At 30.8% G+C, this 12,466-nt stretch overlaps 1 protein-coding gene across 1 annotated transcript; it reads left to right on the top strand.

Moving 5' to 3' along the window:
* The first annotated feature begins 2,181 nt into the window (after positions 1–2,181).
* Positions 2,182–10,089, top strand: tyms (thymidylate synthetase). Its single transcript, XM_073837441.1, has 7 exons — positions 2,182–2,481; positions 4,448–4,521; positions 5,861–6,035; positions 6,217–6,318; positions 7,801–7,976; positions 9,489–9,560; positions 9,676–10,089. Exons 1-7 carry the CDS (start codon positions 2,259–2,261, stop codon positions 9,811–9,813), a joined length of 960 nt encoding a protein of 319 aa, XP_073693542.1. The 5' UTR covers positions 2,182–2,258; the 3' UTR covers positions 9,814–10,089.
* Positions 10,090–12,466: the final 2,377 nt, after the last annotated feature.

Raw genomic sequence — 12,466 nt, 5'->3', positions numbered from 1 at the left:
GGCATCAAAGAAAAATTGATAAAATATACCCATTTAGCCCATTAATGTCTTTGTGATGACTAAATGCATAATGCACTGCATATTTAGCTATAGCTATATGCTTAAATATATTGACCTTATTTTATGGCAAAAAAAATCTCATGTGTCAAAATATTAATATTTTAAAAATACAAATATTTACACTACCAGTCAAATGTTTTTTTTTTTCCAAAGATTTTTAATGTGTTTTTTAAAGAAGTCTCTTCTGCTCACCAAGAATGCATTAATTTCATCCAGAAAACAGTAAAAAGTTGAAAATATTTTAGTATTTAAAATAACTTTTTTCTATGTGAATATATTTTAAAATGTAATTTATTTCTGTCATTTCAAAGTTGAACTTTAGTATCATTACTCTGCCTTCAGTATCACATGATCCTTAAAAAATCATTCTAATATTTTGATTTGCTGCTCAAAAAACATTTGTTATTATTATTATTATTATTATTATTATTATTATATTGAAAACAGCCGAGTAGAATTTTTTCAGGTTTCTTTGATGAATAGAAAGTTCAGAAGAACAGCATTTATCTATAATAGAAATATTCTGTAACATTATAAATGTCTTTGTTATCACTTTTGATCAATTTAAAGCATCCTTGCTAATAAAAATATTAATTTCTATAATTTCTTTCCCCAAAAAAATTATACAGGCTCCAAGCTTTTGAATGGTATAGTGTATTATGTTACAAAACCTTTTTATTTCAGATAAATGCTGATCTTTGGATCTTTCTATTCATAATAATAATAATAATAATAAATAATGTTTCTTAAAGTACAAATCAGCATATTAGAATAATTTTTGATTGATCTTGTGATGCTGAAGACTGGAGTAATGATGCTAAAAATTCAACTTTGAAATCACAGGAATAAATTACATTTTAAAATATATCCAAATAGAAAGCAGTTGTTTTAAATACTAAAATATTTCACAATATTACTGCTTTCGCTATAAAAAAATAAATAAAAATCTGTCCAAAAAGATTTCACGTCAATGACCACTAGGGGTCCACAGGCCCCTGGTTAATAAACAAAACCTCACATTTTCAGGGTTGATGGACGTTTTTTCTGTGAATAAGTAAAAATAAATAAACAAACAGGATTAAGATGATACTGGTTTTCAGGCATATTCAAATTCTGGAGCTATTTAAAAAAAAAATTAAATGCAATGAACAAAATGGACTAGAGGAAAAGTTAAATATATAGAGTTCAACTCTCTTCAGCAAAGAGAAAAATGAAGCACAGTGTTAGTCTAAAGTAAGTTGTGCTTATTAGTATGGTTAAACTGGATCAACAAAGGTCAGCCGCAAAGACATTAATAAAATGAGATTAAATACATAAAGGAAACTAAAAGTAACTGGCATTACATTTTTGAAAAAGTCTGATATTTTCTTGTAAATGAAAAAGTTATTACTTTACTAGTTACTTGAAACTTGAAACGTTACTTGTAATGTGTGATCCCCAACACTGTATTTATGTGACCCTGCACCACAAAACCAGTCTTAAGTAACACAGGTATATTTGTAGCAATAGCCAATAATACATTGCATGGGTCAAAATGATCGATTCTTCTTTTATGCCAAAAATCATTAGGATATTAAGTAAAGATCATGCTCCATGGAGATATTTTGTAAATTCCCTACTGTAAATATATCAAAACTTAATTTTTGATTAGTAATATGCATTGCTAAGAATTTTAAAGGCCATTTTCTCCATATTCCACATTATCAGATTCCAGATTTTCAAATAGTTAGTATCTCGGCCAAATATCCTATCATAAAAAAACATGTGGAATGCTTATTTATTCAGCTTTCAGATGATGTATAAATCTTAGTTTCAAAAAATTGACCCTTTTGGTCCAGGGTCACATATGTAAATATAAAGAAAATGCAAAGCACATCCTAATGAACTGTATTAGAGAAGAAAGAAAAGTAAGGTGTATTATCAAAACTGGAACGAACTGGGTTATTTAAGGTCTACTAAAATCAAGAAACAATCAGCTATAAGAGCTTTAAGTCGAGATCGATGAAGCAATGCTTTTACCTCCTCCAATTTCGTAGGTGGCAGTGTGCAGCTTTTACGTAAGACTCTCTGTAACCCGCCAAAAAAAAAAAAAAAACGAAAAGAAGAAGAACAAGACGAAATTTCGCGGGAAACAGGGTGCATTTGTTTTTAACTTGAGTTCACATCTTAGATTTGAATATAATCTTTAGGAGACGAAAATGTCCAGCACCGCAGCGGAACTGACAAATGGTCATTGCACTAACGCGGAAAACAAGAAAGAAGAAACAAATGGCATAAAAAAGGACTTTTCCCTGTTTTGTGATGAGCGCGGTTACTTGAATCTGGTTGAGTTCATCCTGCAGACCGGAGCGAGGAAAGGCGACCGAACCGGGACTGGAGTGATCTCTGTGTTTGGGACACAGGCCAGATACAGTCTCAGAGGTCAGTATTATGTGTGACAGACATCTCATGAACAGTTCATGCCACTGAAATGAATGCAAATCCAACGTAAGCTTAGCAGGACACCAGATAACACCACAAAGATGATAACTGTCACGCTGTTATTAGTGTCATTGTATTAAAACATTAATAAATGCAAGATGTGATTTCTATGTTAGAAAGAAGTGCAAAGCATAATTTGAATGTGAATGTTTTTTTTTGTTAGAATGACATTAAAGGTCTTAAAGGTATAGTTCAAGCAAAAAGGAAAATTGCTAAAAATAATGAAAATGTATTCACCCTAATTCTTAAATCAAGAAGGATTTTCTAGACAAGTAAAAATTGTCTTGTTTTCTGAAAATTAAGTGCATTTTTCCTTGAAACAAGCAATCTGCCAATGGGGTAAGAAAAATAATCTTGTTTTCTGTATTAACATTTTTTATTTATTTTTTTGCTTACCCCATTGGCAGATTATTTTGATTGTTCTAAACAAAAACTCTTAATTTTGTCTTGGTTTTTTTTTTTCTGAAAACAATAAAATAAATTTTACTTGTCTAGAAAATCCTTAATTGAATTATTTTTAGATATTTTGGCTAGAAACAAGACACAAAATCTAAGTAAGAAAAGCATTTTTGCAGTGTGAGTTTGAGTTAAAATACTAATTATTATGGTTTAAAGCTTTAGTTGAATGTTGTCCTTCCAAATCCATAAGACTTTTGTTCTTTGGAAAACATGAATGAAAATATTTTAATGGAATAGTTCACCCAAAAATTAAAATGTGCTGACTGAGTATGTTTTCACCCTCAGGCCATCCAAGATGTGGATGAGTTAGTTTCTTCATTAGATTTGGAGAGAGTGACTATAATCACTTGCTCACAAATGGATCCTCAGCAGTGAATGGGTGCCGTCAGAATTGAAAAGAAAAAAATAATAATTTTGACCCATGCAATGTATTTTTGACTATTGCTACAAATATACATATGCTACTTTAGACTGGTTTTGTGGTCCAGGGTCACATTATGATCATATTTATTAAAGTTTTGGATTGAATTAAATGAATTAAAAGTTTTTCTAAATTCATGTGCTCATGTCATTTTGATTAGTTTAAATACTAACAATTTCCATCCAGATTATTTTTATTTCATTTTAAGGTATCATAGTTTTAGTGTGACAGACATCTTGTGAACAGGTCATGCCACTGAGTTACAAGAAAAACAATTACAATTCTAATGTAAGCTTACCAGAAAGGTGGAAAATTCACTTCTGTTTGGTGTCAGAGTATAAAACACTAACAAATGCAAGATGTGGTTTCTTGGTAGCATGAAGGAGTTAAAAGTCCTGAGAAGAGCGTCATTTGTAGGTAATTGCTACTTTGTTTGAATAACATTAATAGAGTAATAAAATCTGACAAATGTGGCATTAATAAAAGCTGTTTTAAAGGTATAGTTCAACCAAAAACTAAATTAGCTGAAAATGTACTCGCCCTTAGGCCATCCAAGATGTAGACGAGTTTGTTTCTTAATCAGATTTGGAGAAACGTAGCATTACATCATTTGCTCACCCTTTGCAGTGAATGGGTGCCGTCAAAATGAGAGTCTGAACAGCTGATAAAACATCACAATAATTCACACAGCACTCCAGTCCATCAATTAATGCCTTGTAAAGCGAAAAGCAGCATGTTAAGCGTAAATCATTTAAACATTAAACCATCTAAAATATAAGTTCATAATTCATAGTAGCGCTTACTATTGTCGTCTGACCTCAAAATCCACCTACATATTTGTTTTTAGACTGTTTCGGCTTGTAAACGCTGCTTGATCCGTGCATCTCTTCTGATTCAGACAAGATGACTTTTTCCCTAAAGAAAGCGATATTATGGATAGAGGATTCAGCTGGAAGCAACAGTTAAAAATCAGCTACCTGTGATGTTGAAATTGTACTAAACTATAATTCTAAATTGCTTTTGCAGATCAGTTTCCTTTGCTGACGACTAAAAGGGTTTTCTGGAAGGGCATATTGGAGGAGCTGCTATGGTTTATCAAGGTAGGAAAATATCCCATACTATTTGATTTATTTCTGTCTATCCACCTTATTCCTGTGCCCCATGGTTTGTTTAGTTTTTTGCACAAATTATGGGTGTAACTTCTGTTAAGCTGTAAACAATCAGTGAAAGTTTCATTATGGGTGCAATGAGATAATTCTATTCTACTCAGACTTCAACCATCGAACATTACAATGAAATTTAAAGGCAGTGTAAAAGCATAAACATTATACATTCAACAGACCATGAATAACCCCAAAAGCATGATTCTTTCCAAAGCAATGACAGACAGGTGACGGGGTTCGTACTTGAATTTGACTTTTTGAACTTTAAGGCCTGAAAAAGCCTTGAAAATAGCCTTTTTTGGGGGGGGGGGGGGGGTTATTTTTTATTTAGAAGTTATTACATTCAAAAATCAAATACAAAACATTTAGAAAAAGAAACAGTAGAGAATAAAACATTTGTACAAAGAGGTTATAAGGTTATACATTTTCTGTAAAGCTGCTTTGGAGTGATTTGTATCGTGAAAAACGCTATACAAATGAACTTAAATTAAAAATTGAATTGATCAGTCAAATGCACATATGTGACCCTGGACCACAAAACCAGTCTTAAGTTTCTGGAGTATATTTCTAGCAATAGCCAAAAATACATAGTATGGGTCAAAATTATTGATTTTTCTTTTATGCCAAAAATCATTAGGAAATTAAGTAAAGATCATGTTCCATTTAAGATTTTTTGTAAAATTCCTACTATAAATATATCAAAATGTAATTTTTGATTAGTAATATGCATTGTTAAGAACTTAATTTGGACAACTTTAAAGGTGATTTTCTCAGGATTTAGATTCCAGATTTTCAAATAGATGTATCTCAGCCAAATATTGTCCTATCCTAACAAACCATACATCAATAGAAAGCTTATTTATTGAGCTTTCATATGTTGTAAACATCTCAGTTTTGTAAAATTTTACCTTATGACTGGTTTTGTGGTCCAGGGTCACATATATGTAAATACAAAGAAAATGCAAAGCACATACTAATGAACTATGAAATGTAAAGAGGAAAGAAAAGTAAGGAATGAAAGTGATGGAACGAAAAAGTCTACTAATATCTAGAAAAATCAGTTTTACATTCATTTTAATTTTAATTTGTTGAATTAGTGGCTATATAGGTTATTGTTTTCAAAAATCAAATACAATACATTTTGAAAAAGAAACAGAAGAAAACATTTGTACAAAGAGGTTATTAGGACACACAAGGAATGATGTAGAAACTTCATTTTTACATGAATTTTTATTTTAATTTGTTGAATTAATTGCATTTTTTAAATTGAATTTAGGGTTCAACCAATGCCAAAGAGCTGTCAGAGAAGGGAGTGAGAATCTGGGATGCTAACGGCTCCAGGGATTTTCTGGATAAGAATGGCTTTACCGATCGGGAGGAAGGAGATCTGGGTCCGGTGTATGGCTTTCAGTGGAGGCACTTTGGAGCTGAATATAAAGACATGCACACTGGTGACTGCTCTTCTTTATAGATATGACACATTATCCTGTAGCAGTGGAGTATATGGGTAACAGAAAATATACTTTAAGATCAATTTATTTATTTATTATACATTTCAAAGGCTTCTGTTTTAGTATATGTATGGTAGGACTTTGTGTGTAAGCTTGGCTGTGATTTCATCTCTCCATGTAGATTACTCTGGGCAAGGTGTTGACCAGTTACAGAAAGTGATCGACACCATCAAGTCGAACCCAGAAGACCGGAGGATCATCATGTGCGCTTGGAATCCCAAAGGTCTAAATCAAATGAATAACCCTCCAGTAGTGTTTTTTCAGTACTGTTTATATATGTGACCCTGGACCACAAATCCAGTGATAAGGCTCATTTTTTTTTAAATTGGGATAGGATATGAGTATTTATAAATCTGAGGGTGCAAAAAAAATATTTAATATTGAGAAAATACCCTCTAAAGTTGGCCAAATGAACTTCTTAGCAATGCATATTAAGTTTTGATTTATTTACAGTAGGACATTTGCAAAATATCTTCATGGAACATGAACTTTACTTAATACCCTAAAGATTTTTGACATAAAACTTTTTTTTGACTATTGCTACAAATATACCTGTGCTATTTAAGACTGGTCCAGGGTCACATATTATGATCATATTTATAAAACGTTTGGATTGGCTTTTTCATTTATTTTAATTTAAGTTTTTGTCAATGTATGTGCTCATGTCATTTTGATTAGTTTAATTAACGATTTCTATTCAGGTTTGTTTTTATTGTTATTTAAGGCTTTGTAATTTTAGTATTTTAACATTTGTAAAAAATATATATTACATGTTAAAATATTTATTTTTTTATTTTCAGGTTTATATCAATTGCCATCACTGCAAAAAATGCTTTTCTTACTTAATTTTTTTTCTTGTTTCCAGCCAAAATATCTAAAAATTCTTGAATCAGGAAAGATTTTATAGACAATTAAAAATTCTTGTTTTTAGTAAAAACAAGTCAAAATTAAGTGAGTTTTTGCTTAAAACAAGCAAAATAATCTGCCAATGGGGTAAGAAAAAAAATCTTGTTTCAAGCAGACAACTAGATTTTTTTTCTTACCCCATTGGCAGATTATTTTGCTTGTTTTAAGCAAAAACTCACTTAATTTTGACTTGTTTTTACTAAAAACAAGACAATAACTTTTTCTTGTCTAGAAAATCCTTCCTGATTTAAGAATTTTTAGATATTTTGGCTGGAAACAAGAAAAAAAAAATTAAGTAAGAAAAGCATTTTTTGCAGTGGCAAAAACATTTTAAAAGTTTATTTCAGTTATCAATAAAAAAAACAGCAATTTAGTTTTAGCGATTTTAGTACTTAACATGTTTCAAGCTTTTTTTTTTTACTACTTTAGTTTAAAAATGTAATATTTTTAAAATATTTCATTTTGATTTCAATGACCAAAAACTATTGTTAATCATTTTCATTTTAATTAACAATAACAATTAAGTTTTTGCATTTATAGTGTTTCAACTTATTTCTGTTCAAGTTTAAAAAAAAAGGTTGATTAAAGTGAATTTCATGTTATATTTCATTTATTTATTTATTTATTTTATTGCCCCTGTATTTCAATTACTCAAAACATTTTTTTAAAGTATATTTAAAAAGTGTAAAAATATATTTGAAGAAGAAAACAGTTTTCGTTATTAATAAAAAGTAATAAAAACACTGCCCATATTTATGCATGATTATGAGTTAATTTTATACTTGAATATGATTGTCAGATCTCCCTCTGATGGCGTTGCCCCCGTGCCATGCGTTGTGTCAGTTTTACGTGTCAGACGGTGAGCTGTCGTGTCAGCTGTACCAGCGCTCTGGTGATATCGGTCTGGGGGTGCCATTCAACATCGCCAGCTATGCGCTACTGACCTACATGATCGCCCACATCACAGGACTCAAGGTGAACACATTTTACAACCTGATGATTTAATCTGATGTAATCATACAGAAGTTGCTAACAGCAGAATGCTGCAATTGATTTTTTTAGACAGTTGTATTCACTGCAAAAAATGCTTTTCTTACTTAGATTTTTTGATTTGTTTCCAGCCAAAATATCTAAAAATTCTTGAATCAGGAAGGATTTTCTAGACAAGTAAAAAAAAAAATTATTGTTTTTAGTAAAAAGTCAAAATTAAGTGAGTTTTTGCTTAAAACAAGCAAAATAATCTGCCAATGGGGTAAGAAAAATAATCTAGCTGTCTGCTTGAAATAAGATTTTTTTTCTTACCCCATTGGCAGATTATTTTGCTTGTTTTAAGCAAAAACTCACTTAATTTTGACTTGTTTTTACTAAAAACAAGAAAATTATTTTTACTTGTCTAGAAAATCCTTCCTTATTCAAGAATTTGTAGATATTTTGGCTGGAAACAAGACAAAAAATCTAAGTAAGAAAAGCATTTTTTGCAGTGTTAGACTCTGGTACAGAATCTGTGCACTGCAAAAAATGCTTTTCTTATTTAGATTTTTTTTTAACTTGTTTCCAGCCAAAATATCTAAAACTTCTTAAATCAAGGACCATTTTCTAGACAAGTAAAAATTATTGTCTTGTTTTCAGTAAAAATAAGTCAAAATTAAGTGAGTTCTTGCTTAAAACAAGCAAAATAATCTGCCAGTGGGGTAACAGAAAACAGAAAACAAGATAATTTTTCTTACTCCATTGGCAGATTATTTTGCTTGTTTCAAACAAAAACGCACTTAATTTTGACTTGTTTTTACTGAAAACAAGAAAATAGTTTTTACTTGTCTAGAAAATCCTTCTTTATTTAAGAATTTTTGGATATTTTGGCTGGAAACAAGACAAAAAAATCTTAGTAAGAAAAGCATTTTTTGCGGTGTATTCACTGGGTACATCAACCACACTGCAAAAAATGCTTTTCTTACTAAGATTTTTGTCTTGTTTCCAGCCAAAATATCTACAAATTCTTAAATCAAGAAGGATTTTCTAGACGAGTAAAAATTTGTCTTATTTTCAGAAAAAAAAAACCAGTCAAAATTAAGTGTTTTTGGTTGAAACGAGCAAAATAATCTGCCAATGGAGTAAGAAAAATAATCTTGTTTTCTGTTTGAAATGAGATTTTTTTTCTTACCCCATTGGCAGATTATTTTGCTTATTCTAAGAAAAAATAACTTAATTTTGACTTGTTTTTTCTGAAAACAAGAAAATAATTATTACTCGTCTAGAAAATCCTTCTTGATTTAAGAATTTTTAGATATTTTGGCTGGAAACAAGACAAAAAAATCTAAGTAAGAAAAGCATTTTTTTGCTCCATTATATACAAATAACATTTGTGCTTTATAGTTGTATATCAAATCTTTTGAAACTTAGTTATATTTTATTTTTTATGGACCGACTAACCAAACTAAAACTCATTGAATATATTTGTACCCATCTTTAATTATTTTTATCTTGTAGCCTGGGGATTTTGTGCACACATTAGGTGATGCCCACATCTACACCAATCACATTGAGCCGTTGAAAGAGCAGGTATGTAGCATATATTCAATACAATTCATCTGCATGCATTATTTAAAGTATAAATGTGCCATATTTTGAAAAAGGTGTGTGTGGAAAGTTTCTAATAGTTGTCCTATACCCACAGATTCAGCGAGAGCCGCGTCCCTTCCCCAAACTCAGGATCAAACGCAAAGTTGAACGGATTGATGATTTCCATGCAGAAGATTTTGAGATCTATGACTATGATCCCCATCCTGTCATCAAAATGCAAATGGCTGTTTAAACCTTATAAACGTCAGAGAAGAGTAACACGTAAAACAAGCAAATTATTTTTGTTAATATCAGAGTATGATTGTAATAGAAATCAAACACATGTCAGCCAAAAGAACAGACACACTTGGTCCTGTCATGTTAGACGGTATTTGTTTTTTGTGTGTTGGGGGGACGGAGGTGTTTGTGTGTTTGTGTTTTTTTTACTATAATTAAAACCGTTCTAAGTCTAAATGCCTTTTGTAATCAAATGGTGCTTTATGAAAAAATATAAATGTGTTGAACACTATGTTTAGTGATGAATCGCTCCAGGTTTTTTAACTTGTACTTTGCTGCCCCCTTTTGGCTATTACCAATATATCTGAAAAAAGAAATTGAGTTATGCATAATATGAAGGCAAAAGCTAATATATAATAATGCTATGCAGCTCTTGACCTAATCATCTATATATCTGAAATTAATACAGCTGATCGACTTTGCAGGATCCTAGGAAAATGATTTCATAAATATAAATGTAATGCTAAACATTCACCACATTTACAAGCTCATCTGAGTGTGTATATACAGTACAGACCAAAAGTTTGGACACACCTTCTCATTCAAAGAGTTTTCTTTATTTTCATGACTGAAAATTGTAGATTCACACTGAAGGCATCAAAACTATGAATTAACACATGTGAAATTATATTTAATTCTATAAAATATTTAATTCTATATATACTTCTGCACAACACAACTGATGGTCCCAACCCCATTTATCAGGCAAGATATCCCACTTATTAAACCTGACAGGGCACACCTGTGAAGTGAAAACCATTTCAGGTGACTACCTCTTAAAGCTCATCGAGAGAATGCCAAAAGTGTGCAAAGCAGTAATCAAAGCAAAAGGCGGCTACTTTGAAGAGCCTAGAATATGACATATTTTCAGTTGTTTCACACTTTTTTGTCATGTATCAGGGTTTCCGCGGGGTCTTAAAAAGTCTAAAATTTAAAAATCAAAATTTTAGGCCTTAAAAAGTCTTAAATTCGCTGTTCTAGGTCTTAAATAATTTTACACAGGTCTTATTTTTCCGATGTCCATGTAACGCTACCTCTAATGCTCATTTAAATTCTCTTTTTGTTGTTTCCGTGGTGTTGTAGTTCTTTATTTCACTATTCCAAATATAATTTGCTGTATTTAAACTACAAATGAGACCAGCATGCAATAGCCAATCAGCTTTCTGTTATTGCCGCGAGTCTCTCTCGGATTGTACCGCAGAAGTAAAATGGATTTAACTTTTTAGCTTTGGGGAAGTGCAAGTTTAGCGATACTTAGCTTGAAAAAAACTGAATATAGGGCTTGGCTAAGGCCAGTTGCTAACAACTAGATTTTTTTCTCCCTCTGTGGAAGTTACTGCGTCTTCAGAATCGCAGTAGCAGAATACAGGTCAAACTACCTTTTTCTGTATATAATGTTATCAATAATAATAAGAAATATAGGTCGAGCTAGCTGACCGCCAGCATTTGAGATACTTTTAAAATGTTTTTTTTTTTACTTGCCCGACCGAACAAACCGCCTGATTAAAACTGAAGTGACAAAAACAACTAGTGAAGCATCCAAAGGCAATAAAGATTCATATTTTAATACATTAAACGTAAACAGAAATTGATAATGGATAGTGTAATTCTGGTCTATTTGTGACATACTTTAAAACAAATGAATGTAACAGCACTCTAAAGAAACACACAAATGAATGTAACAAAAGAAACACACTGAGGTAAAAATTTAAAATGTATAGTTTATTTATAACATGATATAGTTCAGTAATATACCAAGTGAGCTTTTTGCTAAAAATTCTCACAATTACAAATGTTACATTAATTTTAGCTCAATAAAAAAGTAGTTAGTCAAGTAGTTACTTACATATTAGACAATATGCAACATTAGCAGAAGCGTTCTCCTAGCAACTTTCTGCTATGATTCAGCGTTTTGATCGAAACAGTTGAAATAACTCGCTCATGAAGTGACTTACTGCCACCTGTTGGTAGTTTAGTGTGTTTAAAAGTATGCCTCCACACCCAACATTTCTAATGTATATATTTATAAATCAATAAATGTATTTAAAACATTAATCTCACTTTTAATTTTGCAGTGTAAATTATGTAATCTCACTGCTAACAGCCATTTAGAATTTATTGATAAATTCATAAAATAAATTTCAAAGGTAATGCATACATTTCAAAAGTAAAAAAAAAAAAGGCATTTATAAAGGTAAATCAAATATGCAGATTTACGATGTAAAAGCTAATTTTTTTTTTTTACATCAGATATTTCTAGTGGTACTTTTATGGGGATATTTTGTGTGGAATAGTATCTGCTGATATGAAAAGTTCACTGTATATCGTAGTAATAAATTTAATTTATGACAGCCATGAAATTGCGTTTACTTTTTACATTAAACACATTAAATATTACATATATGCATGTAATATAATATCTATTTCCATTACAGGTTTCGGTCTTAAATTTCATATAAGGTGGTATTAAAAAGGTCTTAAAAAGTCTTAAATTTCACTTGTTCATATCTGCAGAAACCCTGATGTATATAATTCCACAAGTGTTAATTCATAGTTTTGATGCCTTCAGTGTGAATCTACAATTTTCATAGTCATGAAAAAAAACTTTG

The sequence above is a fragment of the Garra rufa genome, chromosome 3 (assembly GCF_049309525.1).
Source record: "Garra rufa chromosome 3, GarRuf1.0, whole genome shotgun sequence".
NCBI lineage: Eukaryota > Metazoa > Chordata > Actinopteri > Cypriniformes > Cyprinidae > Garra > Garra rufa.
This window is presented reverse-complemented; position numbering and strand designations above follow the sequence as displayed.

What these genes read in the sequence shown, in the direction of transcription:
- tyms (XM_073837441.1), top strand. Translation starts at nt 2,259, where the DNA reads ATGTCCAGCACCGCAGCGGAACTGACAAATGGTCATTGCACTAACGCG. An exon ending in GTGCGCTTGGAATCCCAAAG is followed by an intron (nt 6,319 to 7,800) that starts GTCTAAATCAAA and finishes TATGATTGTCAG; the next exon opens with ATCTCCCTCTGATGGCGTTG. An exon ending in TTGAGCCGTTGAAAGAGCAG is followed by an intron (nt 9,561 to 9,675) that starts GTATGTAGCATA and finishes CTATACCCACAG; the next exon opens with ATTCAGCGAGAGCCGCGTCC.